Genomic DNA, 16,291 nt, shown 5'->3' on the forward strand with positions numbered 1-16,291 from the left:
GGAATATAATAGCGAAATTGTCACTCATAGTTTTCAACCTTAATTTGAATTCTCCCTTCGAACCTATGAATCATTTACCTTTGATTCCTTTCTTTATTTGCCTCTGTAACATACAGATTGAATATAATAGAGGAAGGATTTAATTCCTGCATCGTGACCTTTTTATCTGAATACATCTCTTTCCAATCGTAATTATCGCACTAGGATTTTATACTTATTGTATATCGTCTGCTTTTCCTTCGAGATAATAACTAACGTTTTATTAGTTTAATTTTTGGAGCATCTCGAACCGTGCTAAACTTTTTCTAGGTCAGCTGTTTCCTTGACAGTGTCATGATTTTTATTTGGTGTTGCTTCCGTTATGAAGCATAAGAGCCAAATTCCCGTTACACTCTTCAGGTTTATACCTTCAACCTCAATTGTTCGTTTTATCAATCTGTCAACCGTGCATTTTTATATCCGTTTTTCCTACGTCCGTTTAGCCTTAGGTTTCTTGAAAATAATACTGATTCATTCGTAAATGACTGGTGCTACACTACATCCTGTAATTTTTTTTGTCTGCTCTTCTCTACGACCACCTGTATTAGATCTTGTAGTATCGAAAATTTTCTGTACTTTCCTTTCTGCATCCTAGATTTGCCTACGCAAAATTGTGATACCCCTTAATAACGATACATATTGCTCCTTAAAGAAACAAACTGCTGTAGTATGCACTATCGCAATATGTATTTGAGAGCCTTAAAGTACTTAAAAATATCCTCATCGCTCAATACTCCAAGATTTTAATACTGGCAGTGACAGCTACGTAGAATGCTATGTGTGTCTTGACACTTACTTTCATTCCTTCAGAATAAACTATTGCTCTTTTGGAACTCTATCCGCCAATGACATGCCAATTTCACAATTGATATATTATTAAAACATCCCCATTTGCTCCATAAATGTTCGTATAAATTTACTGTTAATAGATAAGATTAAAGTTTTAGTCCATTCGAAATTAGATGCATATGGTAGCACATGTGAGCATCACCATATACATTACCTGACCACAAAGGCGTCGTCATGTCAACGTCGCACTTATGGAATTTCAGTAAGTTGTAACCACCATGTAGGTGCTCTACAGTTATTCACACACACACACACACCAGGATTATTCTTCTATTACTTTATAAATAAAGGACGACTGTGGCGATTAGGTTTTCAGTAGCGCTACTGGCGAAGAGATATGTGCTACATGAACATTACTAAGTGCCACGAGTTTACAAATAGAAAACACGATCGATTTTCTATTAGTGCAGGGTGACACTGAACTATATAAAATAAAATTGTCATGACTTCTGAACGGTTTGCGTTAGGACGTTCAGACTGCATGGTTGGCAGGGGAGCACGATGGGAAGTAGTATGCGTATGCATGGCTTGCTTTAGCGACGCAACCCACTTTCATTTGGATGGGTTCGTCAATAAGCGAAATTGGCGCATTTCAAAGACTGAGAATCCGCATTTCGCGACCGAGAAGTCTCTTCACCCTCAATGGGTGAGGTGTGCTACGTCCAATCACAGAATTATGGGTGCGATTGTAGTGGCACGGTAACTACCGTGTTGATTTTCAAGATGATTTAATTCACCACTCCACCCCCCCCCCCCCCCCATCCTTATATCGACAAAATGTGGTTCACGCAAGAGGGAATTTGAGCCCATCGAAGCAGGAGAATGTTTGATATCCTGGAGGAGCACTTTGCGGAACCCACCGTGGCCCTGTGGTACCCTGAGACACTGGCATGGGCCCCGATTGGCTGCCAAATTCTCCGGATCTGACCATATACAACTCCTTATTGTGGGGCTATATTAAATACAAGGTGGACAGCAAAAACCTCAAAACCATTTCTGGGTTGAAAAAACCCATTCAGGTGGTCATGGACAGCGTCCATTATCCGATACTTTAGCGGGTCGTGCACAAATCCGCTATTCGTCTGTACCACATCATGTCCAATTAGGGCAGGCATATCGATCATGTCATAACCGAAATCAGAAAATAATAGTGTCGTTTGCATGTTGAAGAAAGTTTCAACACACCGTAGTTTGTCACTAATTTACGTTTTTCTTTTTGCACTGTTTTCATACGCTTCAATAATTGTCTCCCTCTAAATGGCAGAAACAGCAGCTGTAAAATATATACATTGCGGAAACATTTAAAGCCGTAGCGTTTACAGCTGTATTTCACTTGATACCACCAGTTTGTATGACTCAGCACCAGGTGCTGACAATTAACGGCATCCAGTATTTTGTCAACACCATTCAGTACAGTGGAAGAAAACTGAAAAATGAAACCTAAAGAAATAAATAATGTACCTGATATTCAAGGTAGCACTGTAAGCAACAAATATTCGAATTGTGTTAGATTGTTTTTTTATTGATCAATACATGCCAAATGAATATTTAACACAAGAAAACCCGTTGTCGTGTAGCTTCCTGTCATGTACTATCACTGGTTGAATAAGAAATACATTTCGAACATGATAACAGTGCAGATCTGGAGAAAGCTAACACCACGAGTAATCGAAACGTCAGTCTCACTGACCCGGTTGCAATTATTTTATAGCAAGATGCGGCTTGTCTGAAAACCTTAATGTTAACTTACGCCGGCGCTAAAGCCTACACACTTACGAAGAACCTTATTTCACGTAACATTGCCATCAACACAGTCAGCATCTGTGTGTAACAAGGAAAGTACATACCTGTAGGATTCATAATTTTACAATAGTGTGCTAGAGTCCGTCTCGCTATATAGGACACGGAATTATCCAGTAAAAGAAGGTTCTGACACACTAATAGGCCAAGCGCCGTGTCAGAAATATTGTGTGTCGCTCCCGTCTCTGGCTTCAGGCTGGTTACTGCTGACTGTGCACTGTAAGTGTAGGCTGTCTTGAAGGTCACAGCTTCAGTCATGGGATCCGCATCTCCATTCTCTTGGGCAGCAGTGACAGTCCCATTCGATTCCGCCGACATATCTGTAGCAGAGAAAAATGGGGAATTTAAATATGGCAACAGAGTGAAGCAGAAGTAAAAGCGTTGTGCAGCAATGAAATATAATATGTTACCTCTACAATTAAAGTACGAGAGGGCTTACGTACTAGACTTTTGCTAGTTCAAGGATGAGAGCACGAATCCACAGCACAGCGGAATAGCAGTATTGGTGCTGGAAGCAGCTCTTGAGGAAAATAGATGGGGAAAAGGAGGATTGTGAATATGTGAAACATATATATTTCTACAGCGTTAATCAAGAGAAATCGAAAGATATGAGAATGGACCGAAAAGTAGTTAAGACATCGTATATGTAAGATATTCAGACAGTCATGCAGTGACAAGAAAATTTAAGAACTAACGCTCCTATGTGAGTATATTATCGCCTGTTATTAGAAGTGCATCGGTTATTTTCGTAGATAATACACTGCTTATCGATTTTTATCGAAGATCTTAGCAATCACCATAAGCTGCTATGAAAACATCTGTTATGAACACAAGTTACGACTGTGTCAGTCAAATTCAAGAAAATAGTGCTCTTTAAGATGCAGTGGTTAATGATAATTGATAACGTCGATACTTGTGGCAATAACAATGGTTTTCAAAGTTAAAGTTTGGCTAGATACTACAGAAAATACACTCCTGGAAATTGAAATAAGAACACCGTGAATTCATTGTCCCAGGAAGGGGAAACTTTATTGACACATTCCTGGGGTCAGATACATCACATGATCACACTGACAGAACCACAGGCACATAGACACAGGCAACAGAGCATGCACAATGTCGGCACTAGTACAGTGTATATCACTCCTTTCGCAGCAATGCAGGCTGCTATTCTCCCATGGAGACGATCGTAGAGATGCTGGATGTAGTCCTGTGGAACGGCTTGCCATGCCATTTCCACCTGGCGCCTCAGTTGGACCAGCGTTCGTGCTGGACGTGAAGACTGCGTGAGACGACGCTTCATCCAGTCCCAAACATGCTCAATGGGGGACAGATCCGGAGATCTTGCTGGCCAGGGTAGTTGACTTACACCTTCTAGAGCACGTTGGGTGGCACGGGATACATGCGGACGTGCATTGTCCTGTTGGAACAGCAAGTTCCCTTGCCGGTCTAGGAATGGTAGAACGATGGGTTCGATGACGGTTTGGATGTACCGTGCACTATTCAGTGTCCCCTCGACGATCACCAGTGGTGTACGGCCAGTGTAGGAGATCGCTCCCCACACCATGATGCCGGGTGTTGGCCCTGTGTGCCTCGGTCGTATGCAGTCCTGATTGTGGTGCTCACCTGCACATCGCCAAACACGCATGCGACCATCATTGGCACCAAGGCAGAAGCGACTCTCATCGCTGAAGACGGCACGTCTCCATTCGTCCCTCCATTCACGCCTGTCGCGACACCACTGGAGGCGGGCTGCACGATGTTGGGACGTGAGCGGAAGACGGCCTAACGGTGTGCGGGACCGTAGCCCAGCTTCATGGAGACGGTTCCGAATGGTCCTCGCCGATACCCCAGGAGCCACAGTGTCCCTAATTTGCTGGGAAGTGGCGGTGCGGTCCCCTACGGCACTGCGTAGGATCCTACGGTCTTGGCGTGCATCCGTGCGTCGCTGCGGTCCGGTCCCAGGCCGACGGGCACGTGCACCTTCCGCCGACCACTGGCGACAACATCGATGTACTGATGAGACCTCACGCCCCACGTGTTGAGCAGTTCGGCGGTACGTCCACCCGGCCTCCCGCATGCCCACTATACGCCCTCGCTCAAAGTCCGTCAACTGCACATACGGTTCACGTCCACGCTGTCGCGGCATGCTACCAGTGTTAAAGACTGCGATGGAGCTCCGTATGCCACGGCAAACTGGCTGACACTGACGGCGGCGGTGCACAAATACTGCGCAGGTAGCGCCATTCGACGGCCAACACCGCGGTTCCTGGTGTGTCTGCTGTGCCGTGCGTGTGATCATTGCTTGTACAGCCCTCTCACAGTGTCCGGAGCAAGTATGGTGGGTCTGACACACTGGTGTCAATGTGTTCTTTTTTCCATTTCCAGGAGTGTATGTTACTAGCGTTTTACGCTATGTAACAAACATAACTGATAACATTCATAAATGTTTTTGCTGTAGATGTTCGTAGCATAATGTGAGTTTCTGTGTAAAACAATATATTCTCCAATTCACGATTTTGGAACTTTGTAATAAATGTTCCGTTTGAAAAGAGATATCACACGAAAATAACGGTGAACTCTGGACAGATGCAGTTCTGCATCCTTCCTCCGGTAGGTTTCACGACATTCATTAAAATTGTCTCCAACTTCATAGAAGGTAAATTTAGTTTTGTGAAGTCAAGGGAACAGTTAGATTTGCGAATAGTTCAGGTGATTAATCGCATCCCTCGAATGAGAATGAAAACCTATTTTGAACTGGACTCAGATGCACAGTCAAAGTTGACAATTTCTTCAGTAAGACCCCTGCATAGCCAAGACGTTAGTAGTACGTGTACGACAACTATACTTCTGACACACTCTTCGGGCCGTGTAAAGGAGGTGGACCGTCCTCAGTACTGTACCCACGACATCACGTGAACTGGTTGCCTAGTGTTACGATTTGCGAGATGATTTTTTGGCAGCAATCTAACAGTTTTTTCAGGAAAAATTCTTCACTATCAGTAATTTCCACCTCCTTACCTCACAACCTGTCCCTCTAATACCACTCCCCCTCCCCCCCTCTCTCTCTCTCTCTCTCTCCCGCTCTCTCTCTCTCTGTCTCCCTCTCCCTCTCTTTCACATTCACACATACACACACACATACACATACACAAACACACACACACAAACACACGGTGCGTGTTTGCACTCAGCATAAATACAGGGTGTTGAAAAGGTCTCCCCGCAGTGCCGTATGATTGTTAGCCGCGTGTGACGTATGCAATCCAAACTCGTATTTTCACAGAGTGAAGTGGTTCCTCATTCATACACAATGGATTTTCAATTCTCCACATACGAGAATTTAGCGAGTTCATGTAAAAGGATAAATGAAACCACGCCTCATTCGTTAAAAAAAGTTTCATTAAGAATATACAACCCATTTTGTTGAAGGAAATTTTTGAACCATTTGCAATAATGGAGTCTCTTGCCATTATCAGTATTTTTCAGTTGTTGCACGACTGTCACTTTATATGGGAAAAGTTCTAATTTTTTCCTTACAGCTATGTGGGCGAGTTTTCTTACTGACTTGTTCGAAGTCATGGATATTTTATCGTAAATATCTAGTTGTTTATCCTCAGAAAAACCCTAGGACGACCACTTCTCGGTGCATCTTTCAGGGAACCCGTACTTCGAAATCTGTTAATCAAATCTCGCACAGTATCGCAATGTGGGAGTGTTGTCTCCGGGAAAACTGAACTAAATGTTCGACTAATTGAAACTGTGTATTTACCGCTAGCTTTGAACACTTGTTGGACTAAAAACACACGTTCCTCATTATACCAGTGACACAAACGAAACGAACGAACGAAGGAACTAAACTTAAACGCTAACGACAACACGTAACGACACACACCAACGGTGCTACAGACGCTGGCTAGGATAAACGAAACAGTGGAATGTTGGCTCAGTCCACTTGAAGGGAAGAAACACATACAGGCCACCAATCATACGGCACGCGCGGCTAACAATCATACGGCACTATGGAGAGACTTTTTGAACACCCCATAGTATGTAAAGATATAGACAATAATTGTTGAACCTTATGTATTTCCACCCCTAAAAAGCTGTATCATTTTTCAAAAATATATAAACCTCTAGAGCAACTCAGATACACACCTGTGCAGACAAAAATGTCATAACATCATTTATACATTTAAAATATCTGTATGATTTACCATAACTACGTAAATTTTTTGATGATACTGGTGTAACGTATGGTATTTCCGCGTCCAAAATGTCTTCATTATTTATCAAAAATGTATAAGCTTTGCAGAAACATGCACACAACGCTTATGTCAAGAGTCAAATTGTTATTTCCACATCTAACTGTAATCTGGACTTGGAAACAGGCAATGGTTGAAGTTAGTGTCACACAACAGGTACAAGAAATATCCCCACCCCTCGTAAACAAAGGACACCTCTGCCATCAACCGTGCAATGGCTACATCTAAATCCTTGTTCCCCTACTTTCAACAAATATAATTTTCCTTCTTCAATGTTGAAGATAATTTTTAAAAATGTCGTGCGAATGACAGTCGCAAAGCATACAGGTCTGCAGTTTTTCTGTGATCACAGTTTCTTGTGTGTCACTTCTCCTGTGAAAACTAACTAAATAAACACGCATCCAGAACGCAACTCAATTAATATTCCGGTCAGAAGCTGACAGTGTGTGTGTGTGTGTGTGTGTGTGTGTGTGTGAGAGAGAGAGAGAGAGAGAGAGAGAGAGAGAGAGAGAGAGAGTCAGTGAGTGTCCCGTAACCTGACAATGGGCGTCAGCCAGTGAATGATGCAGGCATCCTGCAAGTCACAGGTTAAGGTAGAGTGGATGCTTGAAATATGATGGTTGACTCCCAACTTAAGGTCCGTAATGTTATTTACGTGTCTAAATTGACTTTCGTATTTTTCTATAAGAGTACCAAACATATGCGTCTAAAATAACACGCTAATCAAGCAGTGCAGAAGTAGCTGAAAGGTCCTCTTAGGCCTAAACGAAGATTTGTTTCCTTTGCATATTATTTTGGATAACGTGTTTTGTGCAGCTATTGAACAATTTTAAAAGCGATTTCGATGTGGAAATATTTATGTTGGGGGAACCAATGTGGCCTCTACCAAGTTTCAAATATCCGACATCGCTTGCTGCGAAGTTCAAATTAATCTTTACACGTGAAAATAATATTGTGACACTTAACATTGTGTGTGTTCTGTTGATGCATCTTACGTACTCTTGAAAAGGAACACATCAAATTAGATGAACAAATTTTGTACATTGCTCCAATGTGGTCAATGTCTTAACGTAATTTTGATAAATAATACAGATAGCTTAGATTAACATTGTAACTCTTGACATAAATATTGTGTATGTGAGTTACTGATGAAAATTGTGCAGTTTTGACATGTAATGCTAACATTTCAATTGTGTTAATACCGTAAATGAACACCAGTATCGAAAATACCCTTAGCTAATGTTCACAAATAATACAGACAATTTAGATAACTATGGAAATAACATTGTTGTGCTTGTGAGTGTTGCTGACAAAGATTAATATGTTTGATAAATAATAAAGACATTTCAGAATTGGGAATACTGTAAGATACGCTAACCGTCAACATCTTTATTAATTTCTGATTCTGTGTTCACGCACTTGTAAGAGGGAGGGGGGAAAGAGAGAGAGACAGAATGACAGGTTGTGAGAAACTGTGATGAAATTTACTGACATGGCAAAATATTTTTTGTCTCAACCGTGTCAGATGGCTGCTCACAACAAATTTCCCAACTCGCACGACTCTCTGCCGAAGGCATCCAATTCATGTGATGTCGTGAGTACAGTGTTAAGCACCAAACATTAGGTTAATATGCACCCAAGAGTGTCCCGGAAGTATTGAAATTGTACTTCCAGCATCTTAGCTATACAATTCTCTTACTTGAGGATCTGCCAGAGTTTTCTGTGCATCTGATTCCCATTCAAAACAATGTTTCATTTTAAGTCACGGGTTGCAATTATCATTTGTGCTATGGCCACAGCTAAATGTTGCATGAACTCTTAATTTCGTGAAATGTAACTGTTTTTGTACGAAGTTGGAGATAACTGTAATGCATGTCGTAAGATCTACCGGAGGAAACAATGTAGAACGAAGCTTTTCTGAGTCCTCGGTTGTTTCTGTGTCATCTATTTTATCAAGTGGAATGATAACTCCAAAATTCCAACATCAGGAAATCGGAAATACATTTGTTTACATGGAAAGTTTTCGTTGTGCGACCATCATTTACAGCGAAATTGTTTATTAATGTTATCAGTTTTGATTATTACTTAAAGTCAATCACAAGTAAGAGATTTTCTGTAATATCTTGGAATCGTAATCTTTGGAAAGCGTTATTATTATTGCTATTAGTTTCTATGTCACAAATCATCATTAGCAACTTTATCTTGAAAACAGTCACATCGTTATGATGATGACTGACAACAACCGTAACCTTTAGCCGTATTAGAAGTTTCAATAGCAGCTGATAGGAGATTACTAAGATCTTCCATAAATATCAATAACAACTACCTTAAATAATTGACGCGCTTCTAAAGACAGTCAAGACCTTAGTTCTTACATTTTCTTCTATAACTGGATGACAGTCGGAAGATCTTAGTTGCTTCCTGCCGATAATGTTCCGATTTTTCTACTCGGCGCTTTTCTTCTAGTGGCCACAACTCCGTTTCTTGTGTCCTACTGTCAGCAGGAAAGAACTAACGATTAAGTTTGAACGCACTTAATTTAATTAAAACGCCTACTAGGCGTGCACTAATTTCCAATCTCAAGAACAACAAAGAAGACAAAAATTCTTGTAGTGCAAAACCAGTTAAAAGTTACAAGACAATGAGATGAAATAATAAAAAGGACAAAACTACGCTACACTATTCCAAAGTGGCGTCACACCCAAGAAGATACAAATTTCTACAGAAGACTACGGTGAGTTTCTAGTGGGCTGGAACTGGCATACGTGTTGGTCAAAGCTGACCTAGTTATAGGTACACATTGCCTGTCTGACTCTGCTGGTTTGCTTAGAACGCTGATTTGGCGGAGTGCTGCACTTAGTAACATTTGTTCCAATTAGTGGATCTCTGTCACACGGCTTTCATGAAGTAGTACTTTGTGAATGCAGAAGGTCTGTTGATGTTTACATTCACTGGCGATGCTTTGATATGAGCTATTGAAGGGAGGTCGGCAGCCCACCTTACATGTCTATTGTGCGTGCCCTCTAACTGATAATGGGCCACTACAACACCATTCAAAATCTCCAAATGACAAAATGACAATGTGTTAACTCAGTACCTACAGTGAACTACAAAAAAGAAAAAAGAAAAATCGATTAATAAAAACGTAGCAACCATAATGCAACAAGCGAAACAATATTGCTACAAACTAATGTTCCATCTTAATAATTCAATAAGAAGTATATATCTCTGTTAATATTAACACTAATCTAGTAGGGCAACGTTTGTACCTGTTTCATTGACGTGCTTGCAGAGCCCCGGTAAAAATGGTCCAAACATTTTATTCTTTACTTCACTCTGATGTCTGCACAATTGTCTGAGTTTGGTCAAGGACGAGATGTGTGAAGAGGGTTCCTCTTGTTGCGTCACGCTCGTCGCAGCTTCCTCAGCATCAGGGACACGACTTGTGTCGAAAGGTCCTTCAGATGTGCCAACGGCCGCTGTTGTGGTAAGCTTGTGTGCAGACATCACTTCCGTGGCGGCGGCCGTGCTCGTTCCTGTACCTAACAACAAATCAAGGTTCGCATTTCTGGGCATTTGTCTCAAAGAACATGCATTACCATATTTTTAATGCTCCGTTGGAAGAGCACACAGCAAAGTGAAGTGACCATACAGGACGGAATGAAAACGGTTCTACCTAGGCAGTGGCGGATACATATGGCTGGTGCGCGGGGCGAGGCCCCCCCCCCCCCCCCACTCTTCCCCCCTTGCAGGGGCCGATCACATTGCCACAAACGGCCGTCCCCGCCAGTCAGATTGCACGCTGTTCATTTATTTATTTCGTCATTCGACTCGACCGCATCGAGTTATCGAGTAGTTGTACTTTCCTATGTAGCATTATCATTTAAGATACAACATACATTTGCCAACACAACTACTGATACGTAATGGTAATTATCTGGCACGTAAACTGAAACAGTGCTTAAACTAACTACCATTCTTTGAAGAAGAATCACTCTTTGCGATTAAAAAGAGACTAATGGGAGTGATTCTTCAATACAAGCAAGTGAGCATAAACGCTCTTAATGACAGAGATTCTGTTATGGAAGCGCATTCTGTCTGTCCTAGATCTGACTATCCCACTTTGCAAAAGCTGAACAAGATATTTGCCAGTCTACGTGAATTTATTGCTACAATAGAAAGAAGTTTTTCAACACTGCGACGCAAAATGACATAGCTTAGGTCGACAAAGAAGGAAGATGGACTCTAGGGCTTAGCTCTGTTGAACATTCACCATGACGTTGATTGTCCTATTGGCGAGCTAATTGACCAATTTGCCATGAACCATAGGCGCTTGGAATTATTTATTTTTGGGGAGAACCGCAATGGTAACACTTTTATTGTGTAAGATGGGATTGTATTCTATATGTGTATAATCAGTTTAAATAAAACTTTCTTAAACTTTGAATGTGGTTTGACAATTTTTTATTACAGTAAAAGTAGAGATCGATCAATAAATTTTTATCGCCCCCTCCTTGAGCCTTTTTCGTATCCACCACTGTACCTAGGACACAAAGTCCCGTACTGATGTACATAATTTGGTCACGATAAAAAAAAGCTTTCACTATAAATGACGATATGGATAAAACATGTGTGCTGGGTTTTCTTGTTCGTACTTGAAATCATTCAACAAACGAAAGAAAAACAGAATATAGGAATATAATAGAGAAATTGCCGCTGATTGTTTTCACCTGTAATTTGAATTCTCCCTTCGAACATAGGATTGATTTACCTTTGATTCCTTTTCTTATTTCCATCTGTAACATACAGATTGAACATAACAGAGGAAAGATTCATCACTGCATCGTGACCTCTTAATCTGAATACATCTCTTTTCCAATCGTAATTATCGCACTAGGATTTTATAAATTGTATATCGTCTGCTTTTCCTTCAAGATAATAACTAACGTTTTATTATTTTACTTTTTGGACCACCTTGAACTGGTGCAAAACTTTCTGTAGGTCAGCTGCTTCCTTGAGAGTATCATGATTTTCATTTGGTGTTGCTTCCGTTATGAAGCGTAACAGCCAAATTTCCATTACACTCTTTAGGTTCATGCCTTCAATCTCAATTGTTCGTTTTATACTTCTGACAAGCGTGAATTTTTATATCACATTCTTCCTACGTCCACTTAGATTTAGTATTCTTGAAATTAATGATGATTCATTCATAAATGACTGGTGCTACACTATATCTGTCTTTTCGTGAATTTTTCTTATCTCCTCCTCTCTATGTGCACCTGTATTATATCTTGTAGTATCGAGAATTTTTTGTACATACCTTTCCATATCCTAGATTAACCTACGCAACATTGTGATAGCCCTTACTAACGATGCATTTGCTCCTTAAAGAAACAAACTGCTGTGGTATGAACTATCGCAATTTGTATTCCAGAGCCTTAAAGTACTTAAAAATATCCTCATTGCTCAATACCCCAAGATTTTATTACTGACAGTGACAGCTACGTAGAATGCTATGTGTGTCTTGACACTTATTCTCATTCCTACTGTATGGACTATTGCTATTTTGGAACTGTATCTGCGATTGAGATCCAAATTTCACAATTGATATATATTTAAAACATCGCAATTTGCACCATAAATGTTCGTATAAATTTATTGTTAATAGATACCATTAAAGTTTTAGTCCTTTCGACATTACATGCATATTGTAGCACATGTGAGTATCCCCATATACATTACCTGACTACAAATGGGTAGTAATGTTAGCATCGCATGTATGGAATTTCAGTAAGTTGCAACCACCATGTAGGTCCTCTACAGTTTTACTCACACACTCTCTAAGATTATTGTACTATGACATTAAAAATAAATGACGAGTGTGGCGTTTAGGTTTCTAGAAGCGCTACTCGCAAAGAGATATTTTCTACATGAACATTACTAACTGCCACGAGTTTATAAATAGAAAACACGATCGTTGTTCTTTTAGTGCATGGTGACACTGAACTATACAAAATAAAATTGTCATGACTTCTGAACGGTTTACGTTAGGACGTTCAGACTGCATGGTTGCCCGGGGAGCACGATGGGAAGTAGTATGAGTATGCGTAGCCTGCTTTAGCGACGCAACCCACTTTCATTTGGATGGGTTCGTCAATAAGCGAAATTGGCGCATTTCAAAGACCGAGAAGTCTCTTCACCCTCAATGGGTGAGGTGTGCTATGTCCAATCGCAGAGTGATGGGTGCGATTGTTGTGGCAGGGTAACTACCGAACGGTACGTGTTGATTTTCAAGATGATTTCATTCACCACCCCACCCCCCCCACCCCCATCCTTATATCGACAAAATGTTGTTCACGCAATTGGGAATTTGAGCCCATCGAAGCAGGAGAATGTTTGATGTGCTGGAGGAGCACTTTGTGGAACCCATTGTGGCCCTGTGGTACCCTGAGACACTGGCATGGGCCCCGATTGGCTGCCAAATTCTCCGGATCTGACCATATACAACTCCTTATTGTGGGGCTATATTAAATACAAGGTGTACAGCAATTAGCCCAAAACCATTTCTGGGTTGAAAAATCCCATTCAGGTGGTCATCGGCAGCGTCCATTATCCGATACTTTAGCGGGTCGTGCACAAATCCGCTATTCGTCTGTACCACATCATGTCCAGTTAGGGCAGGCATATCGATCATGTCATAACCGAAATCAGAAAATAATAGTGTCGTTTGCATGTTGAAGAAAGTTTGTACACACCGTAGTTTGTCACTAATTTACGTTTTTCTTTTTGCACTGTTTTCATACACTTCAACAATTGTCTCCCTCTAAATGGCAGAAACAGCAGCTGTAAAATATATACATTGCGGAAACATTTAAAGCCGTAGCGTTTACAGCTGTATTTCACTTGATACCACCAGTTTGTATGACTCAGCACCAGGTGCTGACAATTAACGGCATCCAGTATTTTGTCAACACCATTCAGTACAGTGGAAGAAAACTGAAAAATGAAACCTAAAGAAATAAATAATGTACCTGATATTCAAGGTGGCACTATAAGCAACAAATATTCGAATTGTGTTAGATTGTTTTTTTATTGATCAATACATGCCAAATGAATATTTAACACAAGAAAACCCGTTGTCGTGTAGCTTCCTGTCATGTACTGTCACTGGTTGAATAAGAAATACATTTCGAACATGGTAACAGTGCAGATCTAGAGAAAGGTAACACCACGAGTAATCGAAACGTCAGTCTCACTGACTCGGCGGCAATTATTTTATAGTAAGACACGGCTTGTCTGAAAACTTTAATGTTAACTTACGCCGGCGCTAAAGGCTACACACTTACCAAGAACCTTATTTCACGTAATATTGCCATCAACACAGTCAGCATCTGTGAGTATCAAGGAAAGTACATACCTGTAGGATTCATAATTTTGCAATAGTGTGCTAGAGTCCATCTCGCTATATAGGACACGGAATTATCTAGTAAAAGAAGGTTCTGACACACTAATAGGCCAAGCTCCGTGTCAGAAATATTGAGTGTCGCTCCCGTCTCTGGCTTCAGGCTGGTTACTGCTGACTGTGCACTGTAAGTGTAGGCTGTCTTCAAGGTCACAGCTTCAGTCATGGGAGCCGCATCACTAGTCACTTGGGCAGCAGTGACAGTCCCATTCGATTCCAATGACGTATCTGTGGCAGAGAAAAATAGGGAATTTAAACATGGCAACAGAGTGAAGCAGAAGTAAAAGCATTGTGCAGCAATGAAATATAATATGTTACCTCTACAATTAAAGTACGAAATGGCTTACGTACTAGACTTTTACTAGTTCCAGGATGAGAGCATGAATCCACAGCACAGCGGAATAGCAGTATTGGTGCTGGAAGAAGCTCTTGAGGAAAATAGATGGGGAAAAGGAGGATTGTGAATATGCGAAACACATATATATGTACAGCGTTAATCAAGAGAAATCGAAAGATATGAGAATGGACCGAACAGTAGTTAAGACATCGTATATGTAAGATATTCAGACAGTCGTGCAGTGACAAGAAAATTTAAGAACTAACGCTCCTATGTGAGAATATTATTGCTTGTTATTAGAAGTGCATCGGTTATTTTCGTTGGTATTACACTGCTTATCGATTTTTATCGAAGATCTTAGCAATCACCATAAGCTGCTATGAAAACATCTGTTATTGACACAAGTTACGATTGTGTCACTCAAATTCAAGAAAATAATGGTCTTTAAGATGCAGTGGCTAATGATAAATGATAACGTCGATACTTGTGGCAATAATAATGGTTTTCAAAGTTAAAGTTTCGCTAGATACTACAGAAAATATCTTACTTGCGTTTTACGCTATGTAACAAACATAACTGATAACATTCATCAATGTTTTTGCTGTAGATGTTCGTAGCATAATTTGAGTTTCAGTACAAAACAATATATTCTCGAATTCACGATTTTGGAACTTTGCAATAATTGTTCCGTTTGAAAAGAAAGATCACACGAAAGTAAAGGTGAACTCTGGAAAGATGCAGTTCTGCATCCTTTCCTTCGGTAGTTTTCACGACATTCGTTAAAATTTGACTACGAAGTCTTTCGTGACGGAGTCCTTGCATAAAAAGTTCTCGGTTTACTTGCCGCGTCAAATTTGGATAAAATCCCAAGCTTTTGATGACTGCCTCCGTCATCTTCGTCAGGGGTAAATTTGTCTCCAACTTCATAGAAGGTAAATTTAGTTTTGTGAAGTCAAGGGAACAGTCAGATGTGCGAATAGTTCAGGTGATTAATCGCATCCAGCGAATGAGAACGAAAACCCATTTTGAACTGGAGTCAGATACACAGTCAAAGTTGACAATTTCTTCAGTAAGACCCCTGCATAGCCAAGACGTTAGTAGTACGTGTACGACAACTATACTTCTGACACACTCTTCGGTGCGTGTAAAGGAAGTGAAACGTGCTCAGTACTGTACCCACGACATTACGTGAACTGGTTGCCTAGTTTTACGATTTGCGAGATGATTTTTTGGCAGCAATCTAATAGTTTTTCCAGGAAAAATTCTTCACTATCAGTAATTTCCACATCCTCTCCTCACAACCTGTCCCACTAATACCACTCCCCCTCCCCCCCCCCCCCTCTCTCTCTCTCTCTCCCTCTCTCTCTCTCTCTGTCTCAATCTCCCTCTCTTTCACATTCACACACACACATACACACACACAAACACACACACACACACACACTCATACACACAACACACGGTGCGTGTTTGCACTCAGCATAAATACGGAGTGTTGAAAAAGTCTCTCCGCAGTGCCGTATGATTGTTAGCCGCACG

General features: G+C 40.8%; 1 protein-coding gene across 5 annotated transcripts in view; it reads right to left on the minus strand.

Annotated features, from left to right (window-relative positions):
* LOC124606762 overlaps positions 1-16,291 on the minus strand; it is a 180,753-nt gene that overhangs the window by 65,995 nt on the left and 98,467 nt on the right. For 4 of the 5 annotated variants that reach the window (XR_006978721.1, XM_047138815.1, XM_047138816.1 and 1 more), the window contains 3 exons: positions 14,371-14,643; positions 10,223-10,495; positions 2,736-3,008 (listed from right to left, as the gene is read on the minus strand). Coding sequence is in view for 4 of the 5 variants with exons in the window: in XM_047138815.1 (XP_046994771.1) it covers positions 2,736-3,008; positions 10,223-10,495; positions 14,371-14,643 (819 nt within the window). In the remaining variant the exon portion in view is untranslated. The remainder of the gene's footprint in view (positions 1-2,735; positions 3,009-10,222; positions 10,496-14,370; positions 14,644-16,291) is intronic. The other variant, XM_047138817.1, reaches the window with a different exon arrangement.

This window comes from Schistocerca americana, chromosome 3 (assembly GCF_021461395.2).
Source record: "Schistocerca americana isolate TAMUIC-IGC-003095 chromosome 3, iqSchAmer2.1, whole genome shotgun sequence".
NCBI lineage: Eukaryota > Metazoa > Arthropoda > Insecta > Orthoptera > Acrididae > Schistocerca > Schistocerca americana.